Consider the following 21,338-nt stretch of genomic DNA (forward strand, 5'->3'; position numbering starts at 1 on the left):
CCAAATAACTTGGAATGTTAAAAAATAAATAAGCATAGATACGAATTAAATATTTTAAAAAGTTAACGAATGCAAGATATTACTAAAAAACAAAATGAATAATAAATAATAAAAGTTAAAAAAAATACTTAAATATTAGCAACTATTATTTATCACTAAAAAACAAATTATATAATAAAATTTATTACTACAAATAAAAACAAATAATAAAAAAATTACAAAGTACTATTAATTAATAGTTTATTTTCATATGTATAATATTTTTGTGGTTTCCGGATTTAAAAAAAAAAAACTCATTTATACAACTCTGTCCGCAACAATAAACGAATATCGTGATAATCTGGAATCGTTTTCGACTAATGTAAATCACATGTTGATTTCTATACAGAGTGCATGTAGCGTATTAGTATTGTAACGAACTGAATCGATACAATGTCCACGGTAACGCATCGTCACAACACACGACCAAATAACTTGAAATGTTAAAAAAATAAATAAGCATAGATACGGTTTTATATATTTTAAAAAGTTAACGAACGTAAGTTATTACTAAAAAAACAAATTGAAAAACAAATAATAAAAGTAAAAAAAACAAATACTTAAATATTAGCAACTATTATTTATCACTAAAAACAAATTATATAATAAAATTTATTACTACAAATAAAAAACAAATAATAAAAAATTGTAAAGTACTATTCATGTAGAGTTTATTTATCACTAAAAAACAAATTATATAATAAATTTTATTACTACAAATAAAAAACAAATAATAAAAATTTGTAAAGAACTATTCATCAAGAGTTTTTTTTCACTAAAAACAAATTATACAATCAAATTTATTACTACAAATAAAAACAAATAATAAATATTTGTAAAGTACTATTCATCAAGAGTTTATTTTTATATGTATAACAAGTGTCTTAACCTCCGATGCATAAACTTGATTTATAGGCGCCCAACTCAAACCGAACTTCAATTTCATTTCAAAAATATTACATGTGTTTCCGCCAAACTCAAACCGAACTCTTCAATTTCATTTAAAAAATATAACACGTGCTTCCACCAAACTCAGACCGAAAACTTCAATTTCAATTTCCGCCAAACCTAACTTTCGAACTAACTTCTGTTATTCGCACAGTTATGAAACTACTGACCGAAAATTAGGGTGGGTTCGGCTGTTGAAGGAGAGGCAAAATCGGTGAGGCGGCGATATAACAATTTCTGTTCGCAATCCACTCCTTTTTTGGAGGATACGAAATTGATAAAAATTGGGGGAGGAGACACATGAATGGATTAATAAGTTAAAGAAAAAAAACTTGATTGTTTTTAATTATGAACACTAATGCCACACTACTGTCAGCGACCACTAACAGTGAAGTTACGGCGTGTTAATGCGAAGAAATTAAACCGAAACGTAAAACATAGAATAGAATAACTAAGTTGATCTAGGACTCGCGTGTTACGATGAAGTAGTCTATATATAATATATATCATTGCTGGTTCATCGTAATCTATATATAATATATATCATTACCACTATACAAACCATAATGCATACATTACAACAACCGTTGTATCAATATGTTGCAAATTATACAACTATACAAACCATAATTCATGGGTTACAACAACGCAAAACAAAACAAAACAAAATACGAGATGAGGAAATGTGGCCATGGCCTATGAGTACAACTAATTATGCATAACATACAATAAAATATGAGATAAGGAAATGTGGCTATGGATACAACCAATTATGCATAACATACCACCCTCAATGCAACACATAACCAATTATGCATAACATACCACCCTCAATGCACATATATGTTGCAAATTTATAGTATATAATTTCGGCTTTTTGCTATAATGAGTTTTCTAACACTTTGCAGCGGATTTTTAGTATAGACTATGGGTAAGTTTGGCATGGAGCTTTTAACTTACGTTTTTAAGAAAAAATTCCTACTTAATTAAAAAGCGTTGTTTGGTTGAAGAAGGTTGAAACTTTTAGGTTAGGAGCTTGAAGCTTTTGGTTGAACGCTCTTAGGGTATGTTTGGCAAAAGTAGCTGGTGGCTGGAAGCTGGTAGTTGGTGGCTGGAAGCTAGTAGCTGTAGCTTTTTAGATATATTTGATGTTTGGTAGAGTAGCTGGAGTTTGTAATAAAATGTATAAAATGACCAAAATGGACATAACTAAAAATTTAAAAAGTTTTTACATTAGAAGTTCATTATTTGTAAAGGTTAAAATAGTCATTTTTTTCCTAATAGCTTGTAGCTCCTTCTAAACACTACCAGTAGAAGCGTTCAACCAAAAGCTCCTTTAACCAAACAATTATAACAGTGGGAACCATTTTGCAAAATGTTGTTAAAAATAACAAGTTGATAATTCTTTCCTAATAGCTTGTAGCTCCTTCTAAACACTACCAGTAGGAGCGTTCAACCAAAAGCTCCTTTAACCAAATAATTCAACTGAAAGAAGCAGCCCACGAAAGGAGATGACGGCAACTTAACAGGGGTTCGCAATTAGGATCATATAAAATAATTAAAAATCTCTCCATATATTTTTTTTAAACGGTAAATTTGGATCACTAAAGTATCATAGACAAAATTCTCTTATGGAAATCCAACCTAGAATATAATGGTTCCTAAGCCTTATCCCACACTCAAGATACCACCAGGCTATAATGTCAATAACAGAAATATCTTCATGTTAAAATCCAAATCTTATTTAACTTTTTAACATCCTTATCCCAAACAGTTATCGTTGTATATATATAGATTAGTAATTTTCAACGAAATCAAACCTTAATTCAGGTGAGTATTTCTCGTTCTTAATCAAAGCTTGGAGCCTCAATCCCAGAACAAGCATTTAATGCCATGAACCTCTAGAAATTAAACCCCAAGAAAACATACTTCAAGAAGCCAACAACAACAAAAAATAAGTTTGTAGTACCAGAAACTAGAAACTACACACACATACACCATGTTATGTTACACATGTACCTAGATTATAAACATTGGATCAATCTCATCATTCCCATTCGTCTCAAACTCATCATCATCGACCCATTCATATTGCACGTCATAGCCGTGTGCTTGTTGTGTTGAAAGCGTATAACTAAATTTAAAAGTTAAAACCCATCATTATTTTAAACTCATTAACTTATCCTATTTAGTTTAGGCCCATATAAACATGTGCTGAAAGTCTGAAAATTAAAGGGGCGGCGAATTGGCGAATGAGCGATAATCACCTGAGGGCCCATCTTTTCTACTAACCCAGCACCCCTGACTTCTTAGCGATTCTTAGGGACGGCTTTGCTCGACTGACACTACCACCCGTGGAAAGAAGAGATCCAAATTCCTTGGCATCATACTTGAGAGATACATCGTTGGGTGGTTCAGAAAACTCGACACTAAATGCAGGTGATAATTTTCGCCCCATCGCTTGAACATGAGCCACACTGTAAAAACGAGCAACTTTACTAACTGCTCTACACGAATTTACGCTTTTCATTATTGGGAATATATTACTCACCATATATAATATTTGTCATCGCATGCTTTCTGAACCCGGCCCAACAACTCAATTTGCAAATAACCACCAATACAGACTACAGGCTCGGGCAACTTGAACCTTTGTAAGAGATTTTCCTGTTGCCATAAGTTTTTGATGAGATATATTACCAAAAGAGATCACGTCGTCTTTTTTAGTTTTTTTTAATTTGATCCACTTGAGCACGTATAGCAACATACATGTAACTCATTCGCTAAAAGTTGCATCCAGAACTAGTTTTTTACGTATATAAGTTCGTTTCTCAGGAGTGGATATAAATGAAACATGAGCTTACCTGTGCCACGGGGTACACTGGTGACGTATATGTCCAAATAAACTTGTCATCTGCACATTCTTGTGCCTCAATGAAATCATAATTTAACTCTCTCCAAGATTTTGGATGACCCATTCGGAATCGCACAAATCCAGATGAGTATACCGGGAAACCCGGGTCATACAAATCTGTGTATATATATAAATGTCAGTTAGATGGGGTGGACGTAACGTAAAATAGATGGCAAGCATAAAAAAACAAACCTTGGAATGGATGCAAGTTAATTTCTGTTATAACACAAAAACTAGCAGTCAAATTATATACCAATGTCTCGGGTGTTTCTGGATCATCACTTCCTCTACTTGACCAATACGAACCCCGTCGTAGGAATGAGTTCATCGGGACCATAGTATTAATGATGCTTTCTGCTGGGTAGCGATCGCTGCTTGAGGCACTCACGGGATTAGCAATGCAATTAGCCAGAGGAAATGTTGTGAAGGCCCGGGAAAGAGAAGCATAAACTCGGTGATCTCTCTCGGTCTCACGAGAGTTGTCATGACTCGGTTCAACTACACGAGTAATGGTAGCAAGCTGAGGAAATGTTCTCATACAGAGCTTCTTGCTAAGTCCATTAGAGACCACTGCAGCCAACAAATACTTTTCATATATCGAAGTTAACTGATTTATACATCACTAATTGCATAAATATATATATATATATATATAGAAAAAGTGTAATGCACACCAATATTCTGCCAGTATCGAGAAACAGAAGATGCACGAACGAGGTCAGCCGCATCATCCAGACACGTAAGTATTTTGAGTGCCACGTCAGGTTCTAGCCATTCAAAGAAATCGATCTGACTCTCCATGTTCTGTGAGCTGAAAATAAAAATACACCAGCTTTATCAGGATTTCAACTTACTTTTCTGCCCCTTGAGATCCCTATCTTGAATGCACCAACATTGTCTTGTGCTGGTCCTAAACAGATCTAACATAATTTTACATGTAATGAAATCAGCAGTATAGCATTATAGCTTGACATAACATAGTTTTAACAGTGCCTTGACTACATTTCAGTAGGGGTGCTAAACGGGTCGTGTTCGCGGGTCCAACCGGACCTAAACCAAAAAAAATTACATGAACCCTAACGCAAAAATTGTGTCAAACATATGAGCCCGAACACGACACGAATATTCGCCGGTTGACCTGAACACGACACGTTTAACTCTATTTTTTTTTTCGCATATTAATATTTTGAAAATAAAAAATTTACAACCAAAACTACAAAGGTATATAATCTAATGTCAATTTGTCTAAAAGTTATAATCATGGCATAAAATACCAAACCAATTTAATTTATGACACAAAACACATTCTGAAAAAACCAAATAATATAAATATAAATGTGTTAAATAGGTCAACCCGTCGGGTTGATACGAACCTGACCCGTTTAACTAAAAGGGTTCGCGGGTTCAACCTGAAACCGAGCCGAACCCGTTTAGACTAAATCCAAACCCGCGAATTTCGTGTTAGGTACATGTTGACATGTTGTGTCAGAAATTCACTTCACACCCCTACATTTCAGTTCTTATCAGGCCCAAGCATAGCGTGCACGGCAGTAAACCTTATCAAGATACACCTTGTGTGGCCAACAATCTAAAACAACAGTTATCTGAGTAGAAACTGTTAGTGTTAGACAAATCGGTATCAAAAGGAGAAAAAATTGTATTTGTATTAAAATTTAAAAGGGATCAAAACACCATGCATACAAAGGATCCTACAGCCCCTGTATTTACTTGACAAAACTTAATTGCTAAGTTTACTTAATCACCAAGTAAACTTAGTCTACCCAACTTAAACATAAACAAGGACTTCAAAACCAATTTGACTTCTACAAACTTAATCAAGATTAACTTCAATAACCCATATGTGAACTAACCGGTGAACATAACGATTAACAGAAACGGCGAGTAGAGACCGATGAAGCAAGTAAAATATAGACAAGCAATTATGATCAACTAACACAGTATATGTGTTTACTCTCTATGCATATGGTAAACATCATTAACTTAAATCTCTTTAGTGTTTGTAAACTTCAGTTAGTCAAATTCATAAACCGCCCGATTACTCGACCGTCTGTAAAATGTTAGGGTTCAATCGGATTCCTCTAAAAAGACATCGAATCAAACACTTAGGGGGATAACTATAGGGTTCATTATCAAATTTTTAACATCTCAATTCTCAAGATAAATTTAATCATATAAATGTTGCATCCAACCCTAAAAGGATCCAGAACAAGACAACTACGAGGTTTGCATAAATTTGCATACTAATGAACTCTGCTGATTCAACATCGAAAGGATCGACGACGACATTAGCGTGACTACAGAAAATGGATTGAAGAAATTACATGAAAAAAAGAGATGTAAACATATACCTTTTGCGTTGTTGAAGGTAAGAAAAAATCGCTTGAAAGAGAACTGTAGAGAAAGGATTCAACTGATGAGTTGCAGTGGAATGGCGTTTGTGAGGGGAGACTAAGAAAGTCAAGGCCGTTGGAAATTCCTACACGTTTTTATATTAAAAAAAAATTAATTGTCGTGATGATATATGAGGTTTGTTATTTTTTCACGTTTAGTCTCTAACTTTCTAAAATAGCATGTATGCTTCATGTGGTTTGCTTATTTGTTACGCAGATAGTCCCCCGGGTAGATGTTTGTTAGTTTGCTTAGTTAAGTTTAAGGCTGCAACCGAACTAAACGTTCGGTGAACATTCGTTAGCAAACCACTCGGGCGATCTGGGCAAGTAACTCAAAAACAAATATACAAGTTTTAACTCAATATAAAAAAGTATCACTATCTACCTATGTATATTCTGTATGTGTATCTATATCAAGTTAATAAATAACTGTTGATATGGGCTAGCTTACTTGGTAGAAGCTCTTGCCTTTTAGGCTATGGTTTACGGGGGTGGTGGATGATTCTCATGGTACACCACTCCCTTTCTAAACCATGGTGGTTCGTATAGTTTAATTCATGGCAACCATGACCCTCTTTCAATTTTTATTGGTGGGGGAAGATAGTGGGATTTGTTGGTGGATGAGAGTGGGGTGACATGACGCTGACGTGGATGGTGGTTGTGACATCCCAGGAAAACCATGCAACCTAACTAGCTTCCTCAGTAACTACGTCCTAAATTTCGGGACGAAATTTCCTTCAAGTTGGGGATGATATGACAACCCGAACTTTCAAGGTTAGTGACGTCTAACCTTGTGATCTTAATTTCTCGGTTAACCCTCTCTAATGTGTTAGATATTCTATAAGGGCGTACCTCGGTCAAGCTTAAACTTAAACGTATGATAATTCCGTTAAATTTTACATACGTATGTAAGTGGGCCGCACCTATCGCAATGCTATTGGGCCGCCACCACACTTAAATTAACTCGGCCCAATCCCTCAAACTACTTCCTTGAGATTGTTACTTCTCGGCCCAAATCCACTAGTTGTTTAATGGCCCAATCCGCCAATCTTAATTAGTTTGACCCAACTCTCCAATTTCCTTCTTATATACGTAAGTTATGTATTAGGAATTTTATATCACAACACAACTAGTTGCAAACCCTAAACAACCATCATCTCCTCCATATTTTGCGACGGCAGTACCTCAAGTCGTGAGGCCCCTTCCTTCGATTTCATTAAGAATTCGGTTAGTAGATTGCTTCCTGTTAGTTATTTTGGTTACCTGATGTGTGTGATCTCATGAATAGTTAGTAACTGTTATGTTATAACTGGTCTCCTTATTGTTTGCGATTATTGTTGCATGATTATTGAATGATCCATGATTTGCACATAAACATATTGTGATTACTGTTAATGATTCGTTGATGATGACCGGCGGATTTAGGGTTTTATAAGGTTAAACAATATTCGTTAGCGTAAAACGGTATGAACGATTATTATGAAAAGGTGAATCCGATTATGTATGGACAAGATTAGTGTTGCACGGTAATCTGTTGCTGGAATGATTGCATATAATAGATGTCGTAGGAACAGGAACAGTCTGCTAATGAACAGCGGCGAGGGATTAGGTTCTGGTGAATTGATGTTCGACGAAACTTAGCATTTCGTCCATGCTCTTAACCCGACGAAACTTGACCCGACGAAACCAAGCATGTGTCGACGAAACCTTAATGTTTCGTCAAACTCTTATGGCGAAAGCCCATGATGTTTCGTCGTCAATCTTGTTGACGAAATCCTTGGTGTTTCGTCGTGGTCATGGCTTGCTTGATTCGGCTGGAAACTTATTAAATGATTTTGGTTTGTCATATGAATGAGATATAGTGAAACAGTAGGAGGTGTATGATATATGAAATAAAACAGTATGATGAATATGTTGATAAATGCATGTGCAATATGCGTGTAAATGTGTGCATAGGAATGCAGAACCGATTGTGTGCATGTGATATTGGAAATGTGTGCCATGCATGTGCAATATATGCGTGTGAATGTGTGCATAGGTATGAGGAAGTGATTGTGTGCATGTGGTGTTTGAAACGTATACATGTAAGTGAGGGTGAGTATGATTCCAATCATAATAGTTAGTGATAGACTAATTATTGATAAAATTGATGGATTGTTTGTAGAAACTTATCGAGTTGTCCGTTACAATCAAGCATTGTTGGTTAATGAACGATTTGCTGATACGCATGTTTGCATTATTGGATAACTATTACGTGATACGAAACCAAGCGCTTGCTAAGAGACCTTACGATAAATATTAATGAACCCGTGTGTTGCATGATTAACGATTACAAACTGTATAAGTATAAGTGTTATACTTGCATGTTACTTATATGACGTATACGTAAAATACGTGACGAACATGACTAATAAACTGAGTATATTTGATAAACACAGTAGGGTTTGGTTGATCAACTTGGAACGGGTAACATAACATAACATACCGAGCAAGCCAAGGTGAGTTCACACTTTCTACAAGGCATGGGATTCCCGGTGGTTGGGAATGGGTTAAAGAATTAAAACGGAACCTACATATCCTCCTTGGGTAGGATATGTATAGCCATCCTCCATGGGTAGGATGCCAAATTAATCATGCGTATTCTCCTTGGGTAGAATACGTACGTTCGTCCTCCTTGGATAGGACAACAACCTTAAACTTACTAGACAAAACTCTATCATTAAGTCCCTCATTTTATATCGACTTAATCGCCGAGGCCGATGGTGAGCGGGTCATTAGTTAATAGCGTTATTAGGTTTGACAAACCTCACACCGTGTCGTTCGGACGGGCGTGTACTAATGGATCATGGCAAACAGTCAATGTGTCACACCCTGGCTTTGCGGAAGCGTGGTTAATTTGTGTGACTTCTTAATACCATAGCTTAATCATAACAAAGCTATATGAATTTAAAAACCATGCAAGTCATCCATTAAGTTTTTGAAAACATCATACAATACCATTGTTTTTAACATGCAACCATAACCTTGTTCAGTAACATTACAACTTATAACAAAACATAATCGTGATTTAGGGATTGTGTCTTGTCCAGGTAAGAGACACAACCCTAAACCCTGATGACTTCATGACCAGTGCAGCGGAAAACGTTCCATACCGCGCCAGATCCGTTTAATTTCCTGAAATACATGTGAGTTGAAAAAATCAACAATAATGTTGAGCGAGTTCACGTGTAGGTGAGTATGTAAAACATTTGTGAGTATAAAAATAGTTGTGGTATGTAGCAGTGTAAGAGGACTTGTGATCATCAATGGTTTGCAAGGCCACTGACATATGTGAAGTGCAAATAGGGAGACTCAAACCTAGCAGATTTCGCCACGGCAAAGTATGTGGACAAAGTCACCCCACGGTCCGTTTCTAGTTTGGCCGGGGGCTGGTCTCGCTACACCCAGATAGATCTACCACTCCTGTCCCTCGGTCCCTCCATGAGGACTAATGGCCCCATGTTGTTCCTATCCACTCACATGATCGTATAACACCTCCTTACGTTAAACATACCGTTGTAAAGTACTCGTAAATCATAGTAACATGTATTTCACCCCCGCAGTTAAGTAAACTGAAAACAGTTAGAGAAAAGGGGGACATGAACTCACAGTGAATGCGTATCTCTACCAAGTAATCCGAATATCCGAAGCTGTGCAACGACCTACAGGTGCTAATTATATTAGACGGATGGCCGTGCCTTAGCTTTATAACTTACATTTTTAGGAGACGGTTAGACAACCGTTTCGTGTACATACTTGGTATTTTACTTTCCTTCCCAAGGATGGGGGATTTAAATACATGTGTATTTATACTATCTCATTAAGTCCCACTTAATATTTTTATTTCTCTTTCCAAAATATAATTATTTTTCTCAAAAATAATATATTTTCTCTTTACATAATACTTTTCCAAAATAATACGTTGACAACATACGTGTTGGTGAATATTTCCGCGTAATGCGTAAGTTACGTTTTAATGATTAGATGGTAATAGAAATTACCGTTGTAACTTTTATGCTTGTCGTATAAGCGTTTGTATTATTTTGGGTTTGACAAGTTAGTAAATATCATTTTTACTCTAAAAATAATATTTATACATTTTCACAAAATAATCATAAACAGTGTTGTGACAAAATATATTTACCGAATATATTTATCACGTTTAGTTTTGTGAAAATCCCACATCCGATTATTTAATAAATAAAGTCATGGCGAATATATTTTGTATATATTTCCAATAATAGTTCTAACACTTGTAAATAATTCTAAGTGTTAGATTTTTGAAAAATTTCGCCAGAGTTTCCCCTGTAACTGGAGGTGGCCACGCTTTCAAGCGTATCATTTTCTTTTATTTCAATCAATCAATTTCCAACATAATAAACAAGTTTCAACACTTCGAATTCGTAGACTAGTATGTAAATCACAATATTACATGAACTTGTAGTTTTTCTAAAACTATTATGTAGATCTCGTTATATTTAGTGGATCTATGTATAAAATTGTTTATTCTTGCAAAAACCCCGTTTTTGGAACAAATCACTCTTTACAACTTCCGACAATTTTTATAAAAATTGTTATTTTGTCGGATCTTTCATTTCACAAGTGTTTATACACTTGTAGACTATAAAAATCACATTTGTTAACCTGTTATACAACTTTTATAAAACATGATTTTCTCAACACCCGGTCCTACGAATATACCACTTGTACATACGTAGATCGGCTCGTTTTAAATACTATTTTTCACGTTAAAACACTTTTACACAAGTTCATGTTTCCCGTGTGGTGGAGTTTCACCTTTTAACCCTTGTACAAAAGAAACAAGTGTATGTCAAGATACGTGATCTTAACAAAGTCGGGTTAAACGATGATAAGAGCCACCACATCGTAGATCGGGCCATATTAACCAACATATTCAAATACTACGACATTTACACGCGTTATGTTCTTTTATCCAACGATTTTCACTTTTTAGTAGACTTTAAAGATTCATGAAGCGGGTTACCGACATTTAACCGATAAAAATCCTTTTAACCACTTTAGACCCGACTAATAACGAGTTTTAAACAATATACCTCTAGCTCGGGGCTAGGGAAGATTCTAGTCGAAAACTGCGTGGATAAAAGCAAACGGTAGAGGTCCTTTGCGTTCCGAGTGCACCAAAGCTCCTTATACGTGACCCGTGAAGCTTGAATGATCTTGGAATGGGGTGATCAAAAACCGAAAGTGGGTGGGTGTTTGGGAGTGTGTTCGGCCGAGATAGAGCACAAGAGAGGGAGAGAGAGTGAGTTGAGTGGTGTGTGTTCTATGTGTGTGAGGATGTGTATTTATAAAGAAAATTTCGTTATCGTCCATCGGTTCTTATGTCTACTAGATATCCGACATAAGCTAATATAATATTTAAAAGTGTACCCTCCCATCCCATCATGTTGGCCGATTTGGTTAGGGTGGTGGGACCACCCGGTTGGATCTCGATTGTTCAGTTACGGTTCAGTTATGTTAAGTCGGTTACATAAAGGTCTAACCTCGTTAGTTGTCTAATGTGTTAGAGAGCGGGTGTTAGGGTAATCAGGGACCCTAACTGGCTCCGAAAAAAAATACTAACAATAATTCTGGCAATATTTTTATGTTCCGGGTATTGTCCGGTTGTTCGGTTGGATAGGAATCCGTTAAAGTGCTTAAGATATCCTTTAAGCGTCGTAAGTAATATTTTTAGCGACACAATTTATTCAGCAAAGTGTCGGGAATAATTCTTTGTATTTTGGCATTTTATTAATTAGCTAGAAGCTAGTGTGTTGATAAAAGTGCTGTGTTTCGTGCTTAAGGTACGTTTTAGGCACATCCAATCTCTGTATCTTATTCCTAGAGACGCAATTATACAACCCTTGTATCTCTACACACACTATGGGTGTAGTAGAATAACTCTGGCTCTTACAGGCCTTTAGAGGCAGTGTCTGCCTGATGCTGGGTATATCAGCATGTTCACTGTGTATCCGTTTAGTGCTACTGTGCTTCTTGTGCATCAAGTTTGTCACTAGAGTTCAGTAAATAAATAATGTAGTGACAGGAAAAATCAAAGTATGATGCAGACATGTACATGTATCAACAATCAAGTAGCAGTTTATCAGAAATCTCAGTTAAGCACAGTAATTAGGCAACAGTTAATAGCTAATTAAGTCGTACGGATACCTGGTTTTGTGAGGGTTGTCACATTCTCCCCCCGTTAAATAAATTTCGTCCCGAAATTTAAGTTCTGCTTGTAGATGCAGAGTTTTTAGGAAATAAGTGGGGGTATTTCTCTCTCATCCGGTCCTCACGCTCCCAGGTGTATTCAGGACTATGTCTGGCATTCCAGCGAACCTTGACGAGTTTGACACTGCTCCGGCGGGTCCTGTTAACTTTCCAATCTGTGACCTCGACAGGTGCTTCTACGAAGTGGAGCGTGTCGTCAACATGAATCTCGTCGATAGGAATGGCAACGTCAACTTGAGTTGGACTCTTCTTTAAATTGGATACATGAAATGTATCGTGAACACCATCTAGTTCAGCAGGTAGGTCCAACTTGTATGCTACGGTTCCAATTCTTTCTAGAATTCTGAAAGGACCAATGTAGCGTGGATTTAACTTCCCACGCTTCCCAAAGCGTGCCACCCCTTTCCAGGGTGATACCTTTAATAACACCATCTCTCCAACTTGAAAATCCACATGTTTTCGGTTTGGATCCGCGTAGGCCTTTTGTCTGTGGCGAGCGGCTTCGATGCGTTTAAGAATCTGCGCAATCTTGTCCGTCGTCTCTTGGACGATTTCGGGACCGGCAAGCTGCCTATCACCTGCGTCAGCCCAACATAGTGGTGATCGACACTTGCGTCCGTATAGGGCTTCAAAAGGTGCGACACCAATACTGGTGTGGCAGCTGTTGTTGTATGAGAATTCGACCAAAGGTAAGTGTTTATCCCAGCTACCGCCCAAATCCATAGCACATGCTCTCAGCATGTCTTCCAAAGTCTGTATCGTTCGCTCGCTCTGGCCGTCAGTTTGCGGATGGAACGCAGTGCTCAGATTCAATTGTGAGCCAAAAGCTTCTTGGAAGGATTGCCATATCCTCGACACAAACCTTCCGTCTCTATCAGAGATGATCGAGAGGGGTACTCCATGTCGTGCTACGATCTCTCTCAGGTAAATTTCCGCAAGTTTACTAGTACTGTCTTTCTCCTTGATTGGCAGAAAGTGTGCGGACTTTGTTAGGCGGTCAACAATCACCCAAATCATATCATGGCCTCTTGGCGTTCTTGGCAGTTTTGTAACAAAATCCATTGAGATTTGTTCCCATTTCCACTTGGGAATCTCAGGTTGTTGCAGAAGTCCCGAGGGCTTCTGGTATTCCGCCTTGACCTTAGCGCACGTTAAACATTTGCTCACGTAAATTGCAACGTCGCCTTTCATCCTAGGCCACCAATAGTAATTTTTGAGATCTTGGTACATCTTATCCGATCCAGGGTGGATAGAGTACCGTGACTTGTGCGCTTCATCGAAAATAACTTCCCTTAATTCACCAAATAGAGGAACCCAAATCCTTTTCCCAAAACATAACGTTCCTTCCTCGTTTGGCACCAATATCTTCTCCATCCCACGGAGATACTCTTTTTCAAGGTTCTCCTCCTTGAGAGCTTCTTTCTGCGCTGCACGAACGCGCGAGGAGAGATCGGTTTGGATTATCATTTCCATAGCCCTAACCCTTAGGGGCTTGATCCTTTCCTTACGACTTAAGGCATCGGCGACTACATTCGCCTTCCCTGGGTGATACTTTATCTCGCAGTCGTAATCGTTTAATAACTCGACCCATCGTCTTTGCCTCATGTTCAACTCCTTCTGGTTGAATATATGCTGGAGGCTCTTGTGATCTGTAAAGATCGTACACTTTGTACCGTACAGGTAGTGTCTCCAGATCTTTAAAGCAAAAACCACTGCGCCTAGCTCCAGATCATGCGTGGTATAGTTCTTTTCATGCACCTTCAGTTGGCGTGATGCGTAGGCGATAACCTTTTGACGTTGCATCAACACACAACCCAATCCTTGACGCGATGCGTCGCAGTATACCACAAAATCGTCGGTACCTTCCGGAAGAGCTAAGATTGGCGCGTTACAAAGCTTATCCTTTAACACTTGAAATACTTCATCCTGTTTGATTCCCCAATCAAACTTCTTATCTTTCTGCGTGAGGAGTGTCAACGGTTGAGCGATCTTTGAAAAGTTCTCGATGAACCTTCGATAATAGCCAGCCAAACCCAAGAATTGCCGGATCTCAGTTGGCGTTGTAGGCGTTTCCCAATCTTTGATCGCCTCGATCTTGGTGGGATCCACGTGGATTCCATCTCCATTCACCACGTGCCCAAGGAATTGTACCTCACGTAGCCAAAACTCACACTTAGAGAACTTGGCGTACAGTTGTTCCTTCTTTAGCAGCTCCAGAATGGCTCTAAGATGTTGCTCGTGCTCAGCCTTCGTCCTTGAGTAAATCAGGATGTCATCGATGAATACGATCACAAACTTATCCAGGTACGGCTTACAAACTCGGTTCATCAAGTCCATGAACACTGCAGGTGCGTTTGTCAAACCAAACGGCATAACCAGAAACTCGTAGTGTCCATATCGAGTTCTGAAGGCTGTCTTCGAAATACTCTCCTCTTGTATCCGTAGCTGATGGTATCCGGATCGAAGATCGATCCTTGAATAGAAGCTTGAACCTTGAAGCTGGTCAAACAGATCATCGATTCTTGGCAGGGGATACCTATTCTTGATTGTTAGCTTGTTCAATTCTCTGTAGTCAATACACATGCGGAAACTTCCGTCCTTCTTCTTGACAAACAAAACTGGAGCTCCCCAAGGCGAGAAGCTTGGTCGGATAAAACCCTTGTCTAACAACTCTTGCAGTTGTGTCGACAATTCCTGCATCTCAAACGGAGCAAGTCTGTATGGTGCCTTAGCCACAGGCGCAGCGCCTGGAACTAAGTCAATGTGAAACTCCACTTGCCTCTGAGGTGGCAAGCCAGGCAAGTCTTCTGGAAAGACTTCTGGGTACTCCCTCATGACAGGGATGTCTTCGATCTTCGGCTCAGCAGCCTTCTTATCCACAATGTGTGCTAGAAAAGCAACACATCCTTTCTTCAGACACTTTCTTGCTTTCAGGCAGCTAATCATCCTTAACGGCGTCTCACGCTTTTCTCCATGAACAACAATGGTCTCACCATCGTCGGTCGGAATACGAATAACCTTCTCGTGACAAACTATCTCTGCCTTGTTACTCGATAACCAATCCATCCCTACTACCACGTCGAAGCTTCCCAACTGGACTGGTAGTAGATCGAGAGCAAACTCACGTTCTCCTAATTCAATCACACAGCCTCTGATCACATCATTGGCTTCTACAAATTTTCCATTAGCCAATTCGATTGCGTAGGGAATGTCTAACTTATTAGCGGCTAGCCCAAGTATATTCTTAAATTCTAGTGAGATGAAGCTATAGTCGGCACCAGTATCAAACAGAACAGATGCATAGTGTTGATTTACAGGGAACGTACCAGTAACAACGTTGGGATCCTGGCGCGCTTCCCGTGCACCGATCTGGAACACCCTTCCACGGGCTTGGTTCAATCCCGGGCAATCCTTCTTGAAGTGCCCAATGTCACCGCAATGAAAACATCCTAATCTTTTTCCACTTCCCGCACCGTCCCCAGCTGGCGGGTTGTTTTGATTGGCGGTTCCGGCTTGATTTGCATTGTAGCCTCGATTATTCCCTTGTGGGCGATTTCCCAAACCACCACGATTATCGTTTCTATTCATATATCCTCCCTGGCCTCCCCGGCCTGCACTAGCCCAACATGATTCCTTTGAGTGGCCCGGTTTTCCACAAGATTCACAAACTTTCACGTTACAATTGCCAGTATGGTGGCGTTGGCAGTTGTTGCATTTGGGCTGGGTGCCCTGGTACCCTTTCCCTTTCTTGGTACTACCAGCTGATTTTCCCTTCTTTACTGCCATACTGACGCCTTGTTTGAAGTTTGAAAACTTCCTTTTGTTATCTCCTGAGGACTCTACGTGAGTCTCTGTCTTCTTCGCCTTGACTTCATCAAACTTGTTTAAACGAATTGCCTCCTCAGTGAGAGCCACGCTCAAATCAATGGCTTCCGTAATAGTTGCCGGTTTGGAGGAGGTCACCATGCTAATGATTTGGGGAGCTAATCCCCAAATGAAGCACTCGATTCGCTTGTATTCAGGCGTGACCATATAAGGAACCACTTGAGATAGGTCATGAAATCTCTGGACGTATTCTGCAACCTTGGGTCCATCCATCTTTAGGTGCCAAAATTCGGTCTCCAACTTTTGAATTTCTGCGCGGGAACAGTACTTCTTGCGCATAAGCTCTTTCAATTCGGCCCAAGTCAGGGCGTAGGCGGCAGCTTCGCCTAGTGTCTGCACTTGTAAGTTCCACCAAGATAGGGCTCCGTCTAGAAACAGCCCTGAGATGTAAGTGACCTGCTGGTCGAGCGCACATTTGCTCATGCGGATGGTGGAATCAGTCTTCTCTGCCCAGCGAACGAAAGCAACAGCACCACCTGTGCCGTCGAAGTTGATGGGCTTACAGTCCAAGAATTGTTTGTAGGTGCACCCTGCACATACATCATATCATAGGAATGGCATTAGCATTTGCTAAAGGAATCCATTTATGCCATGGTATGTCTTAATGACTTAGGTTTACCATGAGGAGGATTTTGGTTGCCGTTAATGTTCGAGCTGCTTCCGCTTGGTCCTCCTTGCGAGGCAGCATACTGAGCAATGGCGGCAGCAATAACTTGCTGTAGTTCTTCAGGAGTAGTGGGCATCGGCTGCGGTTGACGTCTTGGTGCCGTCTTCTAAAGATGCGTACGTTGATTAGGCCAAAGTAAACATACGTATATAGTAATAGTAATAGCATATAACATCTCATGTTATCAATATATCACACACAACATCCCATGTCCCAACATCCCATGTTACAATATCATATACACAACATCCCATGTCCCAACATCCCATGTTGCAAATATCATACATATAACATCCCATGTCACAAAACATAAATAAGCAATCAAGTGAATCAGATATGGTGAGAATACGGCGATTGTTATATATATCGAGACCATAAAGTGTAGCAAGTGTGTCAGCACGTCACTGTATCATACAATCACAAATCAAATAGGGGCTACATCACCCCTGTCAAAAACAACATCACATCAGTGTCACATACAACCAGTACATCAACAAATATCAACAAAAATCTGTATCGTCAGATGGTCTCCAAAAGGCTGTGCAGTCACAATCGCGGTCGTCTCACCATCGCCTACTACTACAGTACCAATGAGCCCTATGCGGATGGGGGTGGAGGAGGGGGAAAGTGAGCGAAAAGTAAGCGGCGTAAGTGATACCAGTCCTCCTCCATCGCCTGCTGAGTACGGATCACGGACGCAACCTGCTGCTCCAAGGTCGAAAGTCGGGCAGCAATGTCAGGAGGAAATGATCGAAAAGGCTGAAAAGATGAAGATGTCTGACCAAGATATGGACCAAAAGACAACTGAGCTCTCTCGAGCTCCTGGAGTCGCTGTGAATGAGACTCGTGCTGGTGTACAAACGACATCAAAAGATCCTCAATAGTATGTCCCATATGGAATGGATGATATGGATCAGTGGGTGGCATCGGTGAGGAAGATGACCAAAGTAATGGCGTGCTGGTAAGATCGATAGGTGCAACAGAAGATGGGATAGATGCTATCTGAGGCATGAATGGCATGGTCATCGGTACATGACCGAAAGGGTGGGCTGAAGAGCCCTCTCCAGGCCCCGCTGGAGGAATAAATGATGGGATCTGAAATGAGAAATCAGTATGATGTGTGCCAGTGTGATGTGGGGGAAACGGTGGAACATCCTCGTCCGCCGGTATCCACCCGTGCTGTGCCTCCTCATCTGGAGGATCCATGTGCTCAGCAAAAAGAGCGTGCTCGGGCTCGATGGGTAAAGGATCGATAGGAGCAATAACGGGGTCAACAGGTGCAATATCAGGATCGACAGGGTCAATAACAGGATCAGCAGGTATGTCACCAACGGGTAAAGGAACAATGGGATCAGCAGCAACATGATCGCCCTCGATCACAGGAACATCTACAGGGGGATCAACATCAACAGGCTCAAGAGGAAAATCAGCATGAACAGGGTCATGCTCAGGTAAAGGGTCAAAAACAGCTGCCTGCTCTGGGGCTATGGCAGGCTCATGGTCGTCGAACGCCATGTCAAAGTCAAAATCTGGATCAATGGGACCGATAGGATCATCAGGGTCCTCTATATGCTCATCCATAGGAATATACTCGATATCATGGTCAGGATCAAATCCTGGAGGGAAAACAGGGTCAGAATCCTCGATATCATCATGCTCAAACGCGTAGCTCGGAATGGGGGCAGCTGAAGACGCCTGATCAGGGTCTGAGTCGTGAATAAACTGCTGCGCGCTCGCCCCGGGAGATGGTACAGATGCCACAGACTCAAAAGAGTCTGGGACTGGTGAGTGAATGGGCGAGTCTCCAGCTGGAACGTCAGCTATCATCAAGAGACCGCCAGCAGGTAGAGGAGCTACGTCAGGATCCTCGTCCTCAAATGGCTCGTCCTCGTAAAGCTCGATGTCGCCGTCAGCCTCGGCATCTGGCATAAGCTCATAAGCTGGGTAAGAAGCAAGAGGAATCGGTGCCGGAATCGCAACAATAGGGAGGTACTCAGCAGGATCGCCATCAATAGGCTCATAGGCACCCTCGGGTAAAGCGAAGGGCAAGGAGTCGTCAGTGTGCTCATCGGCGCCGTCAGGTAACGCGAACGGCTGGAAGTCGTCATCGTCGGTGCTAGTATAGTCTGAGGTGTGCACCTCATGCTCCGAAGACATAACATCGTCTGACACTAACGGTAGAGGTCCAGTGGTATCTGATCCACCTGTAGCTGGTGAATCCATGGGTCTGTAACATAACACAGAATAAGCACAAAATCAGTGAATCAAATAGTCACATAAGTTACCAGATAATAATCACATAATCCACCTAGTCCCACTAGCCTCCCAGCCTCCCAGACTGTCCTTCCTAGTCTCACTAGCCAACACTCCTAGTCCCACTAGCCTCCCAGCCTCCCAGACTGTCCTTCCTAGTCCCACTAGTCAACACTCCTAGTCCCACTAGCCAACACTCCTAGTCCCACTAGCCAACACTCCTAGTCCCACTAGCCTGAACCTCAGCCTCCCAGACTGAGCCTAGAATAATGAATAAAATGTGCTCAACATTTGTTTGTAAAAAGTTTGTGGATCTGGACTTAAGTGGTATGCAGAAAAATGTTTTCGTGAGAGCCCTAGTGATCATAGTCTAGACTCGAGAAGGAATCCTAGTTCGCTATGATCAGAGCTCTGATACCAAGCTGTCACACCCTGGCTTTGCGGAAGCGTGGTTAATTTGTGTGACTTCTTAATACCATAGCTTAATCATAACAAAGCTATATGAATTTAAAAACCATGCAAGTCATCCATTAAGTTTTTGAAAACATCATACAATACCATTGTTTTTAACATGCAACCATAACCTTGTTCAGTAACATTACAACTTATAACAAAACATAATCGTGATTTAGGGATTGTGTCTTGTCCAGGTAAGAGACACAACCCTAAACCCTGATGACTTCATGACCAGTGCAGCGGAAAACGTTCCATACCGTGCCAGATCCGTTTAATTTCCTGAAATACATGTGAGTTGAAAAAATCAACAATAATGTTGAGCGAGTTCACGTGTAGGTGAGTATGTAAAACATTTGTGAGTATAAAAATAGTTGTGGTATGTAGCAGTGTAAGAGGACTTGTGATCATCAATGGTTTGCAAGGCCACTGACATATGTGAAGTGCAAATAGGGAGACTCAAACCTAGCAGATTTCGCCACGGCAAAGTATGTGGACAAAGTCACCCCACGGTCCGTTTCTAGTTTGGCCGGGGGCTGGTCTCGCTACACCCAGATAGATCTACCACTCCTGTCCCTCGGTCCCTCCATGAGGACTAATGGCCCCATGTTGTTCCTATCCACTCACATGATCGTATAACACCTCCTTACGTTAAACATACCGTTGTAAAGTACTCGTAAATCATAGTAACATGTATTTCACCCCCGCAGTTAAGTAAACTGAAAACAGTTAGAGAAAAGGGGGACATGAACTCACAGTGAATGCGTATCTCTACCAAGTAATCCGAATATCCGAAGCTGTGCAACGACCTACAGGTGCTAATTCTATTAGACGGATGGCCGTGCCTTAGCTTTATAACTTACATTTTTAGGAGACGGTTAGACAACCGTTTCGTGTACATACTTGGTATTTTACTTTCCTTCCCAAGGATGGGGGATTTAAATACATGTGTATTTATACTATCTCATTAAGTCCCACTTAATATTTTTATTTCTCTTTCCAAAATATAATTATTTTTCTCAAAAATAATATATTTTCTCTTTACATAATACTTTTCCAAAATAATACGTTGACAACATACGTGTTGGTGAATATTTCCGCGTAATGCGTAAGTTACGTTTTAATGATTAGATGGTAATAGAAATTACCGTTGTAACTTTTATGCTTGTCGTATAAGCGTTTGTATTATTTTGGGTTTGACAAGTTAGTAAATATCATTTTTACTCTAAAAATAATATTTATACATTTTCACAAAATAATCATAAACAGTGTTGTGACAAAATATATTTACCGAATATATTTATCACGTTTAGTTTTGTGAAAATCCACCTCCGATTATTTAATAAATAAAGTCATGGCGAATATATTTTGTATATATTTCCAATAATAGTTCTAACACTTGTAAATAATTCTAAGTGTTAGATTTTTGAAAAATTTCGCCAGAGTTTCCCCTGTAACTGGAGGTGGCCACGCTTTC

At 39.9% G+C, this 21,338-nt stretch overlaps 1 protein-coding gene across 1 annotated transcript; it reads right to left on the minus strand.

Moving 5' to 3' along the window:
- Window positions 1-2,876: 2,876 nt before the first annotated feature.
- On the minus strand, window positions 2,877-6,393 carry LOC110921117 (F-box protein At4g00755). The gene is made up of 6 exons (XM_022165390.2): window positions 6,271-6,393; window positions 4,576-4,712; window positions 4,094-4,471; window positions 3,852-4,018; window positions 3,539-3,654; window positions 2,877-3,464 (listed from the first exon to the last, which is right to left on the minus strand). The coding sequence occupies exons 2-6, from the start codon at window positions 4,700-4,702 to the stop codon at window positions 3,275-3,277; spliced, it is 978 nt and encodes a 325-aa protein (XP_022021082.1). The 5' UTR covers window positions 4,703-4,712; window positions 6,271-6,393; the 3' UTR covers window positions 2,877-3,274.
- Window positions 6,394-21,338: the final 14,945 nt, after the last annotated feature.

Source organism: Helianthus annuus, chromosome 17 (assembly GCF_002127325.2).
Source record: "Helianthus annuus cultivar XRQ/B chromosome 17, HanXRQr2.0-SUNRISE, whole genome shotgun sequence".
NCBI classification, from domain to species: domain Eukaryota; kingdom Viridiplantae; phylum Streptophyta; class Magnoliopsida; order Asterales; family Asteraceae; genus Helianthus; species Helianthus annuus.